This window comes from Molothrus aeneus, chromosome 24, assembly GCF_037042795.1.
Source record: "Molothrus aeneus isolate 106 chromosome 24, BPBGC_Maene_1.0, whole genome shotgun sequence".
NCBI classification, from domain to species: Eukaryota; Metazoa; Chordata; class Aves; order Passeriformes; family Icteridae; genus Molothrus; species Molothrus aeneus.
Window position 1 is genome coordinate 5,122,402 of NC_089669.1, and position 20,789 is coordinate 5,143,190.

At 54.1% G+C, this 20,789-nt stretch overlaps 2 protein-coding genes across 8 annotated transcripts in view; both read right to left on the minus strand.

Moving 5' to 3' along the window:
• Window positions 1–1,165: 1,165 nt before the first annotated feature.
• STRIP1 (striatin interacting protein 1) lies at window positions 1,166–16,966 on the minus strand. 4 transcript variants are annotated; one of them, XM_066565215.1, is made up of 21 exons: window positions 16,844–16,966; window positions 14,559–14,628; window positions 14,217–14,291; window positions 13,572–13,706; window positions 11,708–11,828; window positions 11,323–11,391; window positions 10,855–10,961; window positions 10,345–10,472; window positions 9,292–9,474; window positions 8,362–8,579; window positions 8,026–8,091; window positions 7,769–7,832; window positions 7,040–7,111; window positions 6,477–6,551; window positions 6,230–6,327; window positions 5,584–5,710; window positions 5,397–5,497; window positions 4,754–4,820; window positions 3,926–4,030; window positions 3,576–3,780; window positions 1,166–1,759 (listed from the first exon to the last, which is right to left on the minus strand). In XM_066565215.1, the coding sequence occupies exons 1-21, from the start codon at window positions 16,892–16,894 to the stop codon at window positions 1,512–1,514; spliced, it is 2,385 nt and encodes a 794-aa protein (XP_066421312.1). In that variant the 5' UTR covers window positions 16,895–16,966; the 3' UTR covers window positions 1,166–1,511. The 4 variants fall into 4 exon arrangements, with proteins under 4 accessions (XP_066421312.1, XP_066421310.1, XP_066421309.1 ...); XM_066565213.1 differs by lacking the exon at window positions 16,844–16,966 and adding an exon at window positions 16,678–16,810 and having other exon boundaries at window positions 11,323–11,385; XM_066565212.1 differs by lacking the exon at window positions 16,844–16,966 and adding an exon at window positions 16,678–16,810.
• A 1,705-nt stretch (window positions 16,967–18,671) lies between these two features.
• The window catches only part of AHCYL1 (adenosylhomocysteinase like 1), a 29,551-nt gene continuing 27,433 nt past the window's right edge, over window positions 18,672–20,789 (minus strand). For 3 of the 4 annotated variants that reach the window (XM_066565113.1, XM_066565115.1, XM_066565116.1), the window contains exons 15-17: window positions 20,399–20,477; window positions 19,892–20,012; window positions 18,672–19,419 (exon numbers count right to left, since the gene is read on the minus strand). In XM_066565113.1, coding sequence (XP_066421210.1) covers window positions 19,413–19,419; window positions 19,892–20,012; window positions 20,399–20,477 — 207 coding nt within the window. In that variant the 3' untranslated portion in view covers window positions 18,672–19,412. Of the gene's footprint in view, window positions 19,420–19,887; window positions 20,013–20,398; window positions 20,478–20,789 lie in introns of those variants that run through there. The other variant, XM_066565114.1, reaches the window with a different exon arrangement.

Consider the following 20,789-nt stretch of genomic DNA (forward strand, 5'->3'; position numbering starts at 1 on the left):
CTCCCTTGCAATGTGGGATGAGGGATGAGGTTTGGGCTGCTGAGCAGCCCAGCCACAATCACAGTGCTGCAGTCCTTGGGGCTGGAAAAGCCCTCTGGGATCATCCCAGCCCAGCAGCACCACAGTGCTTCCCCCTAAACCACATCCAGGGATTTACTGGGGTGCAAAGTGGTGCTGATGGAGCTCAGGGAGCTTTGCTGGGTGGGTTTGTAGTGTCCTGAGCAGGGTGAGCAGGGATTTCTGGAAGAGTTTTACTCATCATTAAACCAAGCCAGAGCAGCTTTTCCTCCTCTGGGCTCTCCTGGAGGCACATCCACACCTGGCTCTGTGCTGCCCACGGGCTCAGGGTGCAGCACTGGGCATCCAGATGGATCCAGAGCTCCAGCTCAGTGTCACTGCTGGCTGAGGGGGAAGAGGGCACGATGGGGACATGGATCAAGGGCATGTTACCATGCTGAGCCCACAGAACTTCTCTGATGGCTCATAAGGCTGAGTTTGCTGCTTCCAGGGCTGGGGCTGAGCATCCCCACAGCTGGATTCACTCCTGGAGCTCCACAGGCTCACAATCCCAGCAGCTGATGGGGTGGAATTGGTGCTGTCCCAGGCTCCCTCTGCCCACAACCATCTCTGCAAATCCCTGCCTCAAATGAGGGTGAATCCCCTGGGGTTTCATCCCCCAGGGCTGCTGCTGCCCCTCTGCCAGGGAAACTGAGGCCAGGCAATGTGCAAGGCTGAGCTGTGGCAGGATTTGGTGTCGGGATCCTCTGCTGGAAGCAGGGACCAAAGAAAACCCCAGTGGTAACAGGACAGTGGTGTCAGAAACCCCAGCACAGAGCTGAGGGAGGGTTCAGTGAGTGGGACAGGGAAGGAAGGCACAGCCTGTGAGAAGCTGCTCCCCCCAAGCAACAGACAGGGTGCAAGGTAAGACTAAAGCTGCTGGTGAGGGGCCTTGTACCCCTGGGGTTGGTGGGGACAAGGACATGAGATGAGCAACTCTCATCCCAGCCCAGCTCCAGGCAGCAGGGACAGGGACAGAGCCCAGGCACACTCAGGGCAGAGGTATCACCAAATATATATAATATATGTACAGCTCCTGCACCCCTCGTGGGGTGAAGGGAGGCCACCTCAGCCCCTCAGCCCCCACAGGCCCCCAAACCCCCCAGAGGGGCTGGGCAGGGCCAGCCTGGTGTCCCACCCAAGGACCCCACTCCCACACTGCCACCTGCTCCCCCTTGCTGGCTGGGGGGCACGAGAAGGTGCGAGGGGGTGCCTCTGAAAGCATCACATGGGGTGGGCAGAGATCCCCCCCAAACAGGAAACCCCCAGGGCACCCCCAGCTTTGGGATGAGCCTGGAAGGAGGCTCAGAGAGGGGCAGGATGTGGTCTCAGCTCCATCCTCTCCCCAAGCCCACCACAACAGCACAGCCACGCAGAAACCCCCCCAAAACCTCGCTGCCCTGCCCCGTGAGCCTCGAGCTCTCCAAGCAACCCATCCTGCCTCCCTGTGTCCATCACTGCAGCAGCTCCTCCCACGAGATGGGCCGGGAGAACACCTCCCTCTCCAGCCAGAGGTCGTAGTTGAGCTGGAAGTCCTCGGGCAGCTCCACCCTCTGGCCCAGCACGCTCTGCAGGCAGTTGTCCACCGGCACGAAGTCGGGGTTGCCGTGGGCTCGGTCGTAGCGCCGCGAGTTGAAGCGCTCGATGCTGGCACGCAGGGCACACTCCTCTGCCTGGAAATCCCAGGGACGGGCATCCAGGTCTGGGGACAGGGATGAGAGGGGTCAGAGCAGAGCTGGGGACTCCTCAGGCAGCCCAAAGGCCTCGGGGTGATGGTGTAACCCCAGCCCCATGCGGCTGCTGCTCATTCCCCCAGCAGCTGGAGCAGAGAAGAATCAGGAGGGCAAAAGCTGGAAAACTGCTGGGTTAGGATAAAGAATAATAAAGCTTTTGCTTCATAAAGAAAGCAAAAAAACTGTGCAGCACGAGGAAAGAAAAACAAGGAATGAATTCCCCACTTCCCATGAGCAGGCAGGTGTTCAGCACCTTCAGGACAACAGGGCCCCACCCCAGGGAATGGTGGCTTGGATGACAAACACCATCACTCCCAACATCCCCCACTTGCTCCTTTTTCTCCCCACTTTGTATCCTGAGCATGGTGTTCTAGGGTCTGGGATATCCTTTGGTTCTGTCTCCTCCCAACAATCCACACACCCCCATGTGGGAAAGGCCTTTGTGGGTACTTCAAACAAAGCACAGAGCCAGGAGCCACCAACAGCTCCACCACCACTTCCCACCACAGGGAAACAACCAAAGTGAAGCCAGGAACGGGGGCTCCCTTTGGCCCACTGGCCTCAGCACCAGGAAATGCTGGTACACCCCAAAGGACATTCCTGGGCCAAAACAAAACCCCCAAAACTGCAATGCCACCCTGTCCCACCTCCCACATTCTGATGGTGGGCAGGGGACACCCCACTGGGGCACCTGGGCCCCCCTCAGGGAGGCACCAAACCTGCTCTTCCAGCCCAATTTAGGCCAAAAAGGGTTTTCAGCCCAGCCTTGACACCCCTGGCAGAGCCCTGATCCCTGCAATGTCACCACCCAAAATCCCTCCATACCCCAGACCTGCTGGACTGTGTCTGGCTCAGCTGGAATTTGTTTTTTCCCACAGGAGTCCTGCTGGGCTTTGCAGTGGGACCTGGGAAGGTTCTGGGAACCCACCAGTACTCTGGCTCTGCTGGGCTGAACTGTCTCCCACAGCTGTCTCCCAACACTCCCACCCCATCAAGTGCATGCAAGTGGGCAAGATCCCGGGAGGGGACACAGGCCAGCTGACCCAAATTAGCCAAGGGACTATTCCAGATTCTGTGATGTCAGATCAGATATAAAAGCCAAGGAAAGGAGGAGGAATGATGGGGCATTTGTTATTTAAAACAGGTGCTGCAGCCTGGCCTCCCCAGAGTGCCTGAACATCACTTGCTGATGGGAAGTAGAGAACAAACCTATTTTTTTTTCTGCTCCTGCTGTACTAAAGAACCTTATTTCAACCTACAAGTCATTCCCCAGCTGATTTCCTCTGCCCTGTCCAGCTGGGAAAGGACAGAGCAGCTCAGTGGGCACCTGGTCAAGCTCAACCAGCCAAGATCCACCAAGGTCAACCCAGCAGACCTGCCCAAACCCCAGGCAGCAATGGGCGAGCTGGGGCACAGACCCTGGAACAGGAGGGCTGGGGATGCCACAGACCCTGGAGCAAGAGGGCTGGGAATGCCAGGGATGCCATTCCCTGGGAATGGAGCAGGAAGGCTGGGAATGCCACAGACCCTGGAGCAGCAGGACTGGGAATGCCACAGACCCTGGAGCAGCAGGACTGGGAATGCCACAGACCCTGGAGAAGGAGGGCTGGGAATGCCACAGACCCTGGAGCAGGAGGGCTGGGAATGCCACAGACCCTGGAGAAGAAGGGCTGGGGATGCCAGGGATGCCACAGACCCTGGAGCAGGAGGGCTGGGAATGCCAGGGATACCAGGGATACCAGGGATGCCAGGGATGCCAGGGATGCCAGGGATGCCAGGAGGTACCATTGCCGTAGGCCCAGTCGTCGTTGAGGCGGTGCCTCACTTTCTGGTAGATGGCTGACATGGTTTTCATGTTGCTCTTCCTCCACTGCCTGCCCAGGTACTTGGTCTGCACCTTGAGCAGCTTGAGCACGTAGAGCTGCATCATGGCCTGCTTCACCTTCAGAGCCCGCTTCAGGATCGGCGCCGACTTGAACACCACCAGCATCTGCCAGAACATTCCCAGATCCAGCTGGGATGGACCCCTGGGCCAACCCCTCCTCCATTCCCCTGCTCAAGCCCTGGCTTGTCCCAGGTTATCCCCAGTGCAGGGGCCTGGCCATGCTGAGTTCCAGAACAGTCCCAGGGCTCACCATGGTGCGGGAATGCTTCCACTTGGTCAGCTTGTTCAGGATGCGCAGGAGGTTTATGCAGGAGAAGAGGTTCCGCCAGCAGAACTGGTTGTTGTCTCCAGCTTCCTGTGGGGAAGGAGATGCAGGGTCAGGCAAGGGATTGGAGAGGGGATGGGGAGAGGCTGGGGTGATCTGAGGAGCCACTGGACATGGGGACAGCACAGCATGTGGGCATGGGATCCTCCAATCACGGAATTGTTAAGATTGGGAAAGCCCTCTGAGATCAGCAAGTCCAACTGTTCCCCCAGCACTGCCAGGGCCACCAGTAATCCCTGTCCTCAAGTGCCACATCCACACCCACACATGGTCTGAACACTTCCAGGGATGGAGACTCCAATACTGTCCTGGCCAGCCTGTACCAGTGCCTGACCATCCTTTTCACAAAGAATTCCTCTCCAGTATCCAACCTGAACTTCCCCTGGCACAGCTTGAGGCCGTTTTCTCTTGTCCCCTGGGACCAGAATCTGAACCTCCAGCTCCACCCTCCTGTCAGGGAATTGTGCAGAGCCAGAAGGTTCCCTGGAGCATCCTTTTCTCCAGGCTGAGTCCCCCCAGCTCCCTCAGCCACTCCTGGTGCTCCAGCCCCTTCCCCAGCTCCATTCCCTTCTCTGGACACGCTCCACCCCAGCAGACACCTGCCATCCCCATCCCCAGAACCCCAGGGGCTGAGCACAGGAGAGCTGAGGGTGCAGGGGCTGGGTGCTGGAGCCCTGCTGCCTCCCTGCACCCCAAATTCCCCCAGGCAGCACCCCAGGTGCCAGGAGTGTCACCAATAGCAGGAGGACTCACCAGGCTCTCAGCCGTCAGCTCTGGCAGCTCATGCACCACACAGTAGGGGTAGTCCAGCACAGAGATGCTGCAGGAAGAGAGGGGTGCTCGTGCTGTTCCCCCAGATCCCCCCTGGCCTGGGGGCAATGCAGCCCCCACCTCCCACACACTGAGGATGGGCTCTGGTGGGAACTTTCCAGCTCTGCCTGAGCTTGAGCCACTGCCAGGGAGGGACTGCAGAGAGGCCAAAGAAACAGGGACCCCTCCCCACATCCCCCAGGAATGCAGGTGTGTGTCACAGGCATGTTTTAGGAAAAATCCTTTCCTTAGGATTTTTTCTCCTGAGAAGCTGAGAGGCCTCAGGCACAAAATGTAACCAATGGTTATCTGCTGCTGTGGAATGCAACAGGTGCATCTGGGATTGGGCTCATGGGGTTGTTTCTAATTAATGGCCAATAACAGTCAGCTGGCTCGGACTCCCTGTCCTTGTTATTCATTCCTGATGAATGAAATCCTTTCTTCTATTCTTTTAGTATAGTTTTAATGTAATATATATCATAAAATAATAAATCAAGCCTTCTGAAACATGGAGTCAGATCCTTGTCTCTTCTCTCGTCCTGGGAGCCCTGCAAACACCACCACAGGTGTGCAGCCTTCTCCTCACCTGTTCTTGGCAGTGATGTAGGACATGATGTTCTGGTTGAAGAACTTGAGGATGAGCGGGATGCAGTTGGCAAAGACCAGGTGCTGGGCCATGTACTCAAACTGGGGAGGAGAAACTTGAGTAAACAGGGACTCACTCGGGGCCCTGCCATGCCCAAAGACCCGTGGGCACTGCTGGATCACCTCACCTGGTAGATGTGGTTGAGCTTGAAGTGTTTGAGCAGGAGCAGGAGCACAGCAGAGATGGCTTTGACAATGATCTCCTTGTGCCGATTGACATCCACGCCCAGCTTCATGCTCTGCAGCACAGTGGTGCTGGGGGACACAGAGGGACAATGTCAGCAGGAATTCTGCCCTCTCAGGGGGGCACAGGTTGTCCAGGGAAGCTGTGGCTGCCCCACCTCTGGAAGTGTCCAAGCCTAACCCGGTCTAGTGGAAAGTGTCCCTACCAATGGCAGGGGGTGGAGCTGGATGAGCTTTAAGGTCCCTTCCCACCCAAACCATTCCATGATTCCTCAAACCCTCCCAGAGTGCACTGCAAGGGACACCACAGCATGCTGAGCATGGGGGGCTCCAGGGGCATCTACACCTGCCCTTCCCAAACCCACTTTGCAGGATCACAGAATCATTCAGGTTGGAAAAGCCCTCTGAGATCATCAAGTCCAACTGCTCCTGCTGCAGGAGGCCACCAGTTCCCGCAGGGTGCAATCCAGGGCAGAGCAGGGTCACGTCCCCCAAGGAGCCCCAGCTCACAGCAGGTCACTGCCCCAGCTCCCTCCCATCCCTCCTTCCCTCCCCACCCTCAGCCAGCTCCTCTGCTCCACAGCCACTCACGGCATCTCCTCGGGCAGGACATCTGCCAGGATGTTGATGGAGTCTGTCTTGGCTTTGGAGGTGGGGGCTGCAGCCAGGAGGATCTTCAGCAGAGCAATCTGGGAAGGAGGGACAGATGGAGGGGGAATGGGAGCTGCAGGGGACTGGCAACAGGCCCCTTCCCCACTGCAGGAGGGAGGAACAGGGCAGGGCCAGGGAATGAAAACTTGGGATGCATCACAGGGGATCCCAGTGCTCCCCAGCTCACCATGTACTGGGGCAGGCTGGGCAGCAGGCCCTGGTACAGGATCTCTGCAGGGACTTGTTCCACTTCCTCTTCCCCCTGGTGCCAGGAGAGACCAGAAAACCTCATCCCAGGAGCAGCAAACCCTCAAACCAGCACCCAAGGGCAGGATACCCCCGACCCCTCTGCTCCAGAGAAACCCCTCCCCAGCAAAACAAACCCCTCAGCCCTGCCAAAAAACCAGGCAGGACCAAGTGCCCCCAACTCCCAACCCAGGATCCCCATCCCCATCCCCATCCCCATCCCCATCCCATCCCATCCCATCCCATCCATCCCATCCCATCCCATCCCATCCCATCCCATCCATCCCACCCCACCCCACCCCACCCCATCCATCCCATCCCATCCCATCCCATCCCATCCCATCCCATCCCATCCCATCCCATCCCATCCCATCCCATCCCATCCCATCCCATCCCATCCCATCCCATCCCATCCCATCCCATCCCATCCCATTCCATCCCATCCCATCCCATCCCATCCCATCCCCATCCATCCCATCCCATCCCATCCATCCCCACACTCACTCCTGAGAGCGGGGAGCGCAGGTACTCCTCTTCCATGTGCACCTGCACCTCAGCAATGGACGTGTACTTGTGCTGCAGGGGGACAGGGTGGGGTCACCACAGTTCTCCAGTGCTGCCCCCAGCCCCAGCCTGCTCCCACCACCCTGTTCCATCCCTCCCAGATCCTTGTCCCAGGGGTGACCTGGGTAGATGTGCAGGGTGGGAGCTGCTGGGCTCAGGTGTGGGACAAGGCCAGTAGGAAAGGGATGAAGATGTGAAGAGAGGGATAAAACCTCCTAAGAAAGGGATGGAACCTCTTAAGAAAGGGATGGAGCCCCCTAAGAAAGGGATGAAGCCCCCTAAGGAAGGGGTGGAGTCCCCTAGGAAGGAATGGAACCCCCTAAGGGATGGAGCCTCCTAAGGAAGGGATGGAGTCCCCTAAGGAAGGGATGGAGAACTTTAAGGAAGGGTTGGAGCTCCTTGAAGAAGGGATGGAGTCCCCTAAGGAAGGGATGGAACCCCCCTAAGAAAGGAATGGAGTCCCCTAAGGAAGGGATGGAGTCCCCTAAGGAAGGGGCTCAGACAAGCTGTGAGTCCAGGATGAGATGAAAGCTTAAGGCTGCTCTCCCATCACTAGGTGGAGAAAGGGGAAAATGGTCAGGAAAATCCACCCTGAGCTGTGATGGGAGCAGGGAGATGGGCAAGGGGCACCCACACAGCAGCAGGGGCTGCAGGAATTCCTCAACTCACCAGCTTCAGGGTGCGGATGCTCTCATGGATGGGCCTGGGCAAGCCCACCACGGTGTTGGTGTCACTGGAGGAGGGAAAGAGCCAGGCTGGGAGCAGGGCTGAGCATCCAGGGGTGGGGTAGAGACCACCCAGGGATGAAGCTACAGATCAGCCAGCCAAGGCCTTCCCTGCTGCCACATCGAGACAAAAGCAGCCCCCAAATTGGCCTCTTCCACAGGCCCCCTATGATGGCAGCACTGGGCTGGCTCTGCACCCACCTGCCCAGCGTGTAGCCGATGAATTTGCTGCGGCTGGACTCCAGGAACATCTCAATGTCCTTCTCCCTGCAGCAAAGGGAGAAGGCAACAGTCACACCCTCCAGAGCATCTGGAAGATGCCCAGCCAGGCACAGAGAAAGGCACAGCCCAGGCACAGGGAAAAGCCTTGTGGTCAGATAAAGGGTGCCCAGCCAACCCTATAAGAAAACAGCCAGCAAAGCGACCATCCCCATCCCAAACACCTTCCCTACATCCCTGCTGAGATTCCCAACATCCAACAGCCTCCATTTCCCTGACCCTGCTCCAGTTCTCCCAGCAGGGAGACCCCAGACTCACCGGACCTTGGGGGCCCAGGGCAGCCCTTTGGGGCAGGTGATGCGGTCGCTGGGGGGGTGCTGGGTAGGGGGGGGCATCACTTCATCCCGTTCCAGGGGGAAGGTCTCTCCCTCCAGGCTGTTGTCATCATCATTTTCCTCTTCTTCCTCGCGGGAATCATCAGCTTTGTACGGATCCCGCTCGTTGAAGGCATCCAGGTTATCCTGCTTAATGAGGGCCTGGAGGGGAGAGCAGGAAGGGAATGTCCCAAAAACAAGCCCAGAGCCTTCTTGGAATCTCTGCTGGTCACAGTGACCCCAAGATGCGTTAGAAAGTCTCTTTTCCCAGCCCAGCAGTTGAAGAAGGGGTCAGAACTCTTCTATTCTCCTTCTCAAGGTTATTTATTGTATCTTATCTATAAAATTCTTTCTCCTGGGCTGCCGAGGTCTGTCTGGCAGGTTGGGTTGAGGCACGCTGACCACCCTTGGGGTGGTGTTATCTTTTTATACTAAAAACTACGTGTACATTATTTACAATAACTTCCCAATACCTATCACCTATGTTAGACAGTGAGTTTCTACTCTAAACCAATCTAAAAATGCCAACATCACCCAGAAGATGGAGGCCAAGAAAAAGAAGGAGAAAGACTGGACATGCCCAGATTCTTCCATCTTACCTCCTGAACCCCCATTCTAAAAACCCCAAAATTCTATTTTTCACCCCATGACAAACTAACTATCATTCTACTTAAACTTTTTTGACTTGCAATTTTTCATAGAAGGTTGGTAATTGTTTTTTCCAAGGGCTAAATCAAAGGCACAGGGGTCCTGGGCTCTGTGCCAAGGTCTCTGAGCCCCATGGGCAGGGGCTCAAGCCCTTCAGGACAGCCAGAAGAATTTCCTGGGTTCTGACAGAGCCTGGCAGTGCCCTCCCTGATGTCCCTGTCCCCACCTTGTGCTCCCTCCGGCCGCGCTTCTGCTGCTGCTCGATGAGGTCGGAGGCGGAGGCGGGCGGGGAGGCCGCCCGCATGTTGCGGATCACCTGGATGCTGTCCTCGGGCAGGGGGGGCAGGCCCAGCATCTCCCTCTTCTCTGCCTTCATGCTCTGCAGCTCCTCAAACCCTCCCAGGGTGCACTGCAAGGGACACCACAGCATGCTCAGCATGACACAGGGGGCTCCAGGGGCATCTACACCTGCCTTTCCCAAACCCGCTTTGTAGGATCACAGAATTGGTCAGGTTGGAAAAGCCCTCTGAGATCATCGAGTCCCACTGCTCCCACAGCACTGTCAAGGCCACCAGTAATCCATGTCACCAGGTGCCACATCCATGTGTCCTTTAAATCCACCTGGAGGTGGTGACTCCAACACTGTCCTGGCCAGCCTGTGCCAATGCCTGACCACTCCTTCCATGAGAAAAACTTCCCAATATCCAACCTAAACCTCCACTGGCACAGCTTAATGTCATCTTCTCTGCCCTGTCGCTGTTCCCTGGGACCAGAGCCTGATCTCCACCTGGCTGCCTCCTCCTGTCAGGGAGTTGTGCAGAGCCAAAAGGTCCCTCCTGAGCCTCCTTTTCTCTAGACTGAGCCCCTCCAGCTCCCTCAGCCACTCCAGACCCTTCCCCAGTGACATTCCCCTCCCTGGACACACTCCAGCCCCTCGAAGTCTCTCTTGTCCTGAGGGGTCCAAATAATTCCCCAGTTTCAAATAGGAGCTGCCTGTCCTGTGCTACTCTTGTCATTGAGAGAGGCAGGAGGGACAGGTGTCCAGGCTTCCACAAATGTTCAGAACTTTCCCCAGCCAGGGACCTTGCTTTGGGTCTATCCTCAGTATCCAGCTCCACACACCAATATCCAATGCTTCCCTGTGGGGAAAAACTTGGGATTGGGTTTAAAGGAAAACTGAACACCAGAAAAAGAGGATAGAGCAATTACAGCCAACTCTGAGAGCAGAATTCCCTCCTCTGCCAAGTATCAAACCACACATCCCATGGCCTCTCCTTACCAGCACAGTCTTCCAGAGCAGAAGCAGCACCTTCTTCATGGGGAAGTGTGGAGCGTGGCCACTGCAGAATTTGGTCACCATCCCAAAGAGCATGACAGAGAAGGGCTCATTGTTGTACAAGGGGGCTCCTGGAACCACGCAGCACCATCAGCCAGGAACTCCTCATCCCTGGCCTGATCCCAATCACCAGTATCACCAGCTCCTACACCCTCCTCCCCATTAGCTCCAAGATCCTCACCTCACCCCAGACAACTCCCTCTCCCCTTCCAAGGCCTCATAAACACCATCATTTCTTACCTCTATGTTGAAGAGGAAACAAGAGCTCAAACATTCCAGTTTTTTCCCAGGGAGAGAGCACCCAGCAGCAGCAAAGGCTGGGTGGCTTCCCCTGCTCACCTCCCTCTGCCCCACAAGTTGAGCAGAAACCAACCCAGTGCTGCCAGTCCCTAGAGCCAAATGCCATGTCACTGTCTCCAGCCTGGCAGCTCTATCCTGGCTCCTGGTCCTCACCCAGCTCTGCTCTGAAGGTTTGCCTCATGCTCTTCCACTCAGGCTTGTCCCCCTCAGCCTCCTGGCGCACAGTCTCCACAATCAGGTACATGATGTTCAGCAGCACCCTGCAAAAACCAGGGCAGCTGAATCCCTGCCAGGGATAAATTATGGAACCACTGCCAGCACCCAAGAAGCTGGAGCAACCCAGACCACATCCACAATTCATCTGCTCCAAACCAGCACACAGGCACTGAGGGAAAAAGTCTCTACAAATCCCAACAGGAAAAAAAAATCTGCTTTCCCAAATTTTAGTGCTTTCATATCCCCAATCTGTTCCATTCCTGCTGTGCAGGCTGAGCACAATGGACATCTGCAGAAACTCTCAGAGCTGGGAGAGCTGGGACCCCTTCCAGTGCCTGCCTCAGGCTCCCAAAGCCCCCAGAAAACCCTGGAGCCCCTCCTGCTGCCCCCATTCCCACTGCCTACCTGAGGTCGGTGCTGTCAGCCAGGGAAATGGCAGGTTTCCTCACGGCACTGGAACAGGCTGCACTGTTGCTGCAGAGGGAGAACAGCTCAGAGAGAATTTGGGGGAATCCAGACTCTGCCATGGGCACTCCACGTGCCAGCTCCAAACCCTGAGACAGACACTGCTGCCATGAACTCCCTGTACCCAGCACAGCCACATAAAGAGGAGCAGAGCTGCCTGTTTGCTGCCAGGCACTTCGATTCATGGGGAATTTCAGGAGAAATCAGGTAAAATCCTACATTACACATCCACCCAGGATGTGTAATGTGGGATTATACCTGGACAAAGGGAGCCACTGTGGTGAATTTCAGAGCCACTCCTGAAGTGTTTTCCCACAGTACTCACTCAATCTCCATGTTGAGCAGCTCCACCAAGGCGTTGAAGGTTCCCACTTCCAGCAGGAGGAAGATGTTGTACCTCATCCAGGCCTGGACCTCGGCCTCGGAGCTGCACTCGCCAAAGGTGCCTGTGAGGAGACCCTGCTGATGCCAGCCCCAGGGGCCCTCCCACAGCACCTCGTATGGAAAACACACCCTCCCAACTGAGGGAAAAATCAGCATGCAGAGCATGGAGCTGCCCTCTTTGGATAGTGAATTCCAGGTCTGCAGAACTGGGGTAACATGGGGAAATCAGCCACATTTTGGGCCAAACTGCTCTAAACTATCTGGTCTCATGAGATTCAGCTTGGTTCCAGACATCCCAGGCTGAATGAAATCTAAAAGGAATGAAAATTCTTCTAAATGTTATATATTAAAATAATTTGTAAGTATCGTATCATATTAATACCATATATTCATTATATTATAGATATGTTACATATAATATATATAACATATTGTGTATAATGTATAATATATAATATGAATAACATAAACGATATATTACATATAATATATAGTACAATATGTGATGTATACTTATATTACATATTATAAATATATATTTTATATTATATATTATACATATTATACTTGTTATTCAGTATGTTATTCAGCATTTCATATATAATGTATAAATATATTAAATACACAATACATTATATATTACATAATATGTAGTATAATATATGTAATATACAATACACAGTATATTATATATAATATGTATTGTAGAGTATATTGTATTATGTATTACATGTAGTATACATATTAAGTATTTTTATATATATACTATATATATGAGATTATATTGTACTATGTCTCATATATATAGTATACACATATAATTATATTATGTATTCTACATGTAACAGCACAATAGAATTTACAATACATATTATAACACAATATACATTATACTATACATAATACAAAACTCTATATTACCTATTGTATTATATACAATTATATTATTGCATATATTGTATTATATATTACATACATAATTCTATTATATAGTACATATATTGTATATAATACTATTGTATTATACAGTATACATACTATATACACTATATAAAATGTATCAAACATTTATAAGATACATAAAGATTTATATATAAAGACATATATATCTTGTATCTTATATATTTAAAAGATACCTTCTATCTTTCATATGTCTTATATATATCTTACATCTTATATATATATCTTATATCTATATCTTATATCTGTATCTTATATACATCTTATATACAACTTATATAGACATCTTATATATATATTACATATACCTTATTATCTATATATCTTATATCTATATCTTATATATATCTTATATCTGTATCTTATGTATAACATATATATTATATATAACTTATATATATATCTCTTAGATATATCTTACATATATCTTATATATATCCTATATATATTTTATATATCTTATATATATCTTATATATAACTTATATCTATATATCTTATCTATATCTTACATTTATCTTATATCTATATACCCTATATATATATTTTATATCTTATATCTTATATATATATAAACGTTATGAACATAAAGTTTATATTAAATATTTAAATATACACTATATATAAAACAGTTAACATACAACATAACACAAACTGTCTATCTAACTGTACAACTCTACTGTACAATATATATAATATATTATATATATATTAGATGTTGTACAGTAATATATATTATATATATACATAACTGTACAATATCTATAGTATATATAACATACACATTACACCATAACCCATTTCATGGAGCCAGCAGGGAGGAAGCAGGGGGCAGGGCAGTGTCACCTTGTGCCACGTAGAGGATGGCGCGTGCCACGCGCAGGCGCCTCTCGCGCGCCGTCACCTCCAGCCCGTCCAGCAGGCGCATGGCGTGCGTGCGGTGCTGCGTCCGCTCCAGCTCCGGCCACTTCTTGTCCCGCACTGCAAAGCACAGCAGGGCTCTGGGCACAGCCTCAGCCAGGCACAGCAGAGGCAGGGAGAGCTGCGGATGGCTGAGGGCTGAGGGATGGCTCTGCTGTCCAGCAGGGGATTAGAGCAGTTGTGGTAGCATGGAATGTCCTGAGCTGCACAAGGATCATAGAGGGCAACTCCTGACACTGCACAGGACACCCCAAAATCTCACACCGGGTCACTGAGAGAACTGTCCAAACACTCCTGGAGCTGTGGCAGCCTCAGGGCCGTGCCCATTCCCTGGGGAGACTGGGCAGTGCCAGCACCCTCTGGAGGAAGAACCTTTCCCTGATCTCCTCCCCTGACACAGCCCCAGCCATTCCCTTGGGTCCTGTCCCTGCTCACACAGCACAGAGATCAAAGCTGCCCCTCGGGAGTAGCTGCAGAGCCCAGTGAGCTCTGATATCAGGCTCCTCTTCTCTAGAGAAATCCCTGTGCCTCCCCAGGGTAGAGGAATGCAGAAAAAGATGCAGCTCTTACTGTGGATCCTGAAGTCCTCCTCGAAGCATTTTCGGTTGAGCAGGAACTCTGGCCCCTCTGTGTAGCTGTACAGTTCTGCCAAAAGAAAAGAAGCTCCAAAAACCTGCACCGAGCTGCAACTCAGCCCTGGGAACTGTGGTTTTAGCAAAATATCAAAACTTAATAAAACCCCACCCAGTGTAAAGCCAAAAATATGAACTACACATATCCTGTCCCTTTTAACATCAATATAGCTTTTAAATATAATAATAAAGCGATACTGGAATTGACAGAGTTCATTTAATTCTACCAGGAGAGGAAATGATGGTTGATTAATTGACACATCACAGAATTATTCCTTACCTGATAGCTCTGCTGTCCATTTATCCGTGTCTGCATATTCAAACTCCAGGTCTGGTGACTCTGAATAGCCCTGAAAACATGGGGGAAAAATCAATTCCATTACAGCATATTTTAGGAAAACCAAACCCTCTGAAAACACTCACAATTCACCTCATCCTCCTGCAAATCCAGGGCTGGACTTCCTGGTTTAGGGACCAAAAACATTCCTGCAGCAGCACAAACGTTACCGAGGCAACTCCAGCCCACCTCCTGCGTCTGCACGGGCTGTGCTGCATCCACTGCAGCACCCCCAAAGCACGGGGGGAGCCCCCAAAGCACAGCAAACACGGCAGGACACAGCGAGAGGGTTCTCTGAGATCAAGCAGCACTCAAAGCTCACCCATTTCACACAAAATTGGGAAAATTTGGGCTATCCCTTTGTGCTATCCCAGCAGACGGGATTAGTGAGGACGAAATAACTCCAAACAGCTTTGGAGAGGCTGCAAGAACAGCCAGGAAAACCTTTAGTGCACAAAATAACAGTTCCCTTTACAGAAGTCAAGAACATCAACCCACAGCGTTTCAGGGTACCCAGCCCTGAGTGGGGCAGGTGCACAGCAAGACTCACAAATTTCAGGATCCTGAAATCCACACCAGAACTCTCCTGAATTATGAGGCTCCCACTCCTGAGCACAGGAAGATCCAGAACAGAATCCTCACCCACCCCTGAGTGAGGGCAAGCCCATACAAGAACCATCCCAAATTTTGGGGCACCCACTCCAGAATGAGGGGCAGAACCAGAGCAGAATTCTCCTGAATTATGGAACTCCCACTCCTGAGTGAGGGGCAGAACCAGAGCAGAATTCTCCTGAATTATGGAACTCCCACTCCTGAGTGAGGGGCAGACCCAGAGCAGAATTCTCCTCAATTATGGGACTCCCACTCCTGAGTATGGGGCAGATCCACACCAGAACTCTCCCAAATTTTGGGGCACCCACTTGTGAGTGAGGAGCAGACCCTGAGCAGAATTTTGGGACACACATACACCTGAGCACAGGGCAGACCCACACCAGAACCCTCTCAGGATACCCAGCCCTGAGCGGGGGTCAGAGCCACAGCAGAACCATCCCAAATTTTGGGGCACACATTCCTGAAGATAAGGAACCAAACCCACACAAATCCTGGGGCACCCACCCCTGAATGAATCCACAAGCAGGACTCTCCTAAATTTGGCGGCTCCCACTCCACTCCACATCAGAACAATCCCAAATTCCAGGAGTCTGAGAGAGAGGTAGCTCCAACCACCTCAGCTTCTCCAAGATTCCCCCTCACATCCCTCCCCTGGCATTCCAGGGACTTTTCTGAGGAACCGTGGGAGAGAACGGCTCTGGGGCCATCCCAGGAATGAAAGGCTTTGGAAAAGCCCCGGGACACCTCGGCTGCACACAATGCTCCGACCCCAAGGCTCAGGGTGATCCCAGCACCGCGGGGTGGCCCTGGGGCGGGGGGGGGGTTGGTCACCTCGGGCTGGAACCATCCCTGGTCCGAGCACGGCAGCGGGACCCGGCACCCCACCCCGGGCTGGAACCGACCGGCAACACCGAGAAAACCCCCGGATGGGCTGGAGACCCCCGGGCCAGCCCTGTCACTCCCGCTTGGGACCGGCCGACCGAGCCACCCTCCCGGCCCAGCCCGGTCACAGCGGCCCGGACCCGGGGAAGGGATGGATGGACGGAGGGAAAATCGGCACCGACCGAGACCAGGCAGGCTCCGGGCAGCCCCAGGGCCGAGCGGGGAGAGGCCTCTCGGCTCCACAGCCCAGGGAACCGGTACCGAGGGAGGGGCCAGTCCAGGACGGGCCCTGGAACCCGTACGGGGACACCGGAGCCACCGGCCGAGCCTGTCCGGGCTGATCCCGGTGAAGGCGGTGCCCAAGCAGGGCTGGAAGGGCCGGACACTGGCATCCCTGGGCACCGGCACTACGGGCACTGGCACCCACAGGGACCCACGAGCACCGGCACCGACCGAACACCGGCACCGCCCCCGGGCACCGGCACCCATGGGCAGGCCCTGGACGAGGCTCGGCCCGGCCCGCCCCGCCCGGGAAGGCCGCCCCACTCCCGGCGGCGGCGGCGCTGACCTCGGAGTCCTTGCGCGGCGGCCGGGCCAAGTCGCGGCCCCTCCCGGGCGCGGCCGCCCCGCCGCGGCCCTTGTTGTTCCCCGGGACCGGGACAGGGCCCGGCCCGGGGGCGCCACTCGGCTCCATGTCGGCCGCTCCGCCGCGCCGAGCTCTCGCGAGGACTCACCCCCTCCTCTCGCGGGAGCGGCAGGGAGAGCCGGGGCAGCGCCGCCGCCATGTTGGGAGTGGCACCAGGAGGAGCGCCGGTGTCGCCGGTGAGTGCGATGCGGCTCCGCCCGCCGGCCCCGCCGCTCGGCCGTGGCGGCCGCGTCACGGCCGGCGCTGCCCGCCCCCGGCGGCCACGGACGGCGCGACACACGGCCGAGCGGCCGGCCCCGCCCCCGCGCGGCCATTTTGGGTGCGGCGCAGCCCTGGGCGCGGCCATGCTGGGTGTGGCACTTCCGCCTCGCCCCAGGGCGGGCCCAGGCGCTGGAGGCCGCCATGTTGGGAGTGGCGGAACAGGCAGGTCCCAAATTGAGGGGCCGGGAACAAAGGAACGCTCCAGTGAAGGGGCTGGGGGGGCTCAGATCCCAAATTGAGGGGCCGGGAATAAAGGAACGCTCCAGTGAAGGGGCTGGGGGGGCTCAGATCCCAAATTGAGGGGCCGGGAATAAAGGAACGCTCCAGTAAAGGGGCTGGGGGGCTTAGACCCCAAACTCGAGTGACCTGATGGGCTCAGAGGGGAGTCGGACCCCGACAAAGGAACCTGACAGGGTTTAAACCCCAAACTAAGATGCCCTGTTGGGCTTTAAAGAGGGTGAGACCCCAAAATCCAGAGTTGTGGCAATGCTCAGAAAATTCTGGCAGGACCCAATCCCAACCCCGAGGTGACCAAAGGGAGATTCCAGCCCTGCCCTTGAGACCAAACAAACCACCCACAACCACAAGCACTTCATTTTTCCTAATAGTTTAATTAGACTTTAATGATTTATTGCTCATCTGCAAGGATTAATATTGCATTCATTAAAAATCATTCCTATACAAAATAAACCTCTCGCTCCCGGCCCGCCGCTGCCGTCGCCCCTGGGCTCCCCCAGCATGGCTTATACAGACACAGAGCCCTTGGCCGAGATTCCACCCGGGATGGGTGGGAACGGGGACCCCCGGGCGTGGGGGGCTCACAGGGAAGGGGGGATGCTCCCCATCCTTCCCACAAACGCCCATCCCAGCTCGCTAAGCTGTCCCCAGGGAGGTCTGGGGGATGGTGGAAGGGACCCAGGGGATCCCTGGGATCTGTGGGGGAGCGAGGCAGGTGATCCCCAAAATCTATCCAGGAGGAGACCAGGCAGGGTGGGAGAGAGGAACAGTCAGAGGATGTGGAGGGGGATGATCTCAGCACCTCTCCCGTCCCCTGGCGCCCCAAGGAGCTCTGCACAACCCAAAACCTGCAAATTCCCTGGGAAGGACCCGTCCAGGTGGATCCCTGCAAAGGGGGGAAGGAGCAGCTCCACCATCCAGGAGGTGCCAGCAGCTCCTTCCCTCCCCTGGGTGGGGAAAGGAACAGGAGCCAGAGACACCTCGGTGGGTTGGAAGGAGCTGCCCACACCCCAGCAGAAGCTGGGAAAGGGAAATGTCAGCAGGGAGGGCATGGAGGAGGTGATGGGAGCATCCAGGACACACCAGGAGAGAGTGAGGAAAACAGTGACAGGGAGCAGAGGGGCCGGGCTGGGGTAGGGGGAAGGCTCATCTCTGCATCCAGCTCAAAAGAAAAATAGTGAAACACCCCCAAAGCCCACCCCAGACACCCTCAACACCACCCAGCACTTCCCAGTGGGAGATGGGAAGGCGGCCACGTTCCCAATGCTTCCTTTTTAAAACATCTAATAACAATCCCTGCCCTCTAAAACATCTCTGTAAGGATCAAAAAGGAAAAGAGGAAGAAAAAAAAACAAATAAACAAACGGAAAAAAATGTTTAAAACTCAATTAAGGTGCAGTTTGGCTAAAAAAAAAAAAAAAAAAAAAAACAACAAAAAAAAAAACCTAGGAGAGATGAGGATAATGCTGGGAAAGCGACCCCCATCCAGATTCAGATTAGCACCCTGAAACACTGAACTCCCCTGGACCCAGGTGGCCACCAAACCCAGGCCAGTGGTCACCAAACCTGGGCCACCTCATCACAGAGACCTGGGCTTGGGCACAGTCACCCCCTTTGCCAGGTGTCCTGCAGGCCACTCTGCTCCCAGGAAACACCTGGAGCAGGGATCTAGCAGCTAAAACTGGGCTCTTTAAGGCAATTTAGAAGTTGCAGATAATCCACACAAAGAAATAGAAGATAAGGTAGAAGAGCATCTCCGGATCCACAGGGAGCCCGGCTGAGACCGACGTGGGCTGGAAAGGTGGGAAAAAATACAAAAGAAAAGCCAAAATAAACCATTGCTGCAGGAATGAATTGCCCTTGGCCCAGCAGGAAAGGGAAAGCCCCTCCTGGAGCCAGGGCTGGGAATCAGCAGCTTCAGCCACATGAAATCAAGAAGCAAATCCCAAGTTGTCTGGCAAGATCAGACAGGGATGCAATCATGGAAAAGGGGGAGAAAAGAAAACCTGACCTTAAAATCACAGATAAAATGTAAAAACAGGTCCTGGTGGTGGTTAACAAAAAAAAAAAAAAAAGGTAAACCAAAATAAAAATGATTTTTAAAAATAATCTCTCAAATGTTGCCTTGTGTGGTCTGGTCCTTCATGGAAATGGTCCCATCAGTATCTAGGAGAGAAGGAAGGGACAGTGAGGGACATGGGAGGTGCTGCTGTGCCAGGGCAAGGGGATCCCACAGACATGGGATGCCAGAGTGCTTTGGGCTGGCAGGGACTTCAGAGTTCATCTCATTCCACGGGCAGGGACACCTTCCACTATCCCAGATTGCCCAAGTCCTGTCCAGCCTGGCCTTGGGCACTTCCAGGGATCCAGGGACAGCCACAGCTGCTCTGGGCACCCTCACAGCCAAGAATCCCTTCCCAATATCCCATCCAACCCTGCTCTCTTCAGGCACTGGAAGGGACTCTAAGCTGTCTTGGGAGCCTTCCAGCCCTCCCAGAGGGGCTCCAGCCCTCAAAGCATCTCCATGGCCTCCCCTGGACACGCTCCAGCAGCTCCACATCCTTCTGCTGTTGGAGACCCTGGAGGCAGAACTCCAAACCAAGAGGGAGCTGGGAGCTGCTGCCCCAGCATCTCTCACCTGTAGTAGTTGGGTTTGAAAGGCCCATTTTTGTTGAGTCCCAGGTATTTGGCCTGATCGTCCGTCAGCTCCGTCAGGTGGGCATCGAACGATGGCAGGTGCAAACTGGCCACATACTCATCTGGAAATGGGACAGGGAACAGGGGATCAGGGCTCCACACCCCACCACAACATGGGCAGTGATGACTGGAGGGTCTGGCTGGGCAGTGCCCTGGATTCACCATCACCCAAAGCAGGGCTGAGCCCAAGCCTGGGCTGGATGTGCCCCTAAAGGCACAAGGAGGGCATGGAAAATCCCAGAGAAGGGAGGCTGCAGGATGTGGGATGCCTCCCACGCTGCAGAACACTAACAAAGATAAAGCAAATAACCCCCATGGATTTTAAGGTCACTGCCTGTGGCTTTCCTGAGCTTGCTGTCCCTCTGGAAGTGTTTCCCAGCCCAGGTTTGAGCTCTTCTGACACTGCTGGCACATGGATTCCCCAGGGAAAGTCAGTTCCTTCACTCACCCATCTTCTTTGGCAGCAGGTAAACGTCCTGCTTGTACCGGCCCTCGGGAGCATTGTAGAGCTCAATCAGAGCCAGAGCCTGTGGAGAGCACAGGGATAAGCTGGGAACAGTCAGGGATGGCCACCAGCCTGGGCAGCACAAAGCTCACAAAGGCAGAGAAGGATCTGGGAGTTTGAGGGACACTGCAACCATTTCCAACATGCCTTGAGGGAAAGGCTCCCACCCCGGCTACATCCCTGTCTGGGTCTGCACAATCCCACTGGAGGGATGAGATGTCACCCAGCTGTTTGAGCATCTGGGCTCAACACCCCAGGGAAAAACATGAAGATGGTTTAGGGTTAGCAGCTCTTCTCTTCTTAAACCACCCAGCTGCTGCAGCACATGGAAAGG

What these genes read in the sequence shown, in the direction of transcription:
- STRIP1 (XM_066565212.1), bottom strand. Translation starts at nt 16,803, where the DNA reads ATGGAGCCGAGTGGCGCCCCCGGGCCGGGCCCTGTCCCGGTCCCGGGG. An exon ending in TGCTCTGGAAGACTGTGCTG is followed by an intron (nt 9,475 to 10,344) that starts GTAAGGAGAGGC and finishes TGTCCCTTGCAG; the next exon opens with TGCACCCTGGGAGGGTTTGA. An exon ending in AGCTCAACCACATCTACCAG is followed by an intron (nt 5,498 to 5,583) that starts GTGAGGTGATCC and finishes TCTCCTCCCCAG; the next exon opens with TTTGAGTACATGGCCCAGCA.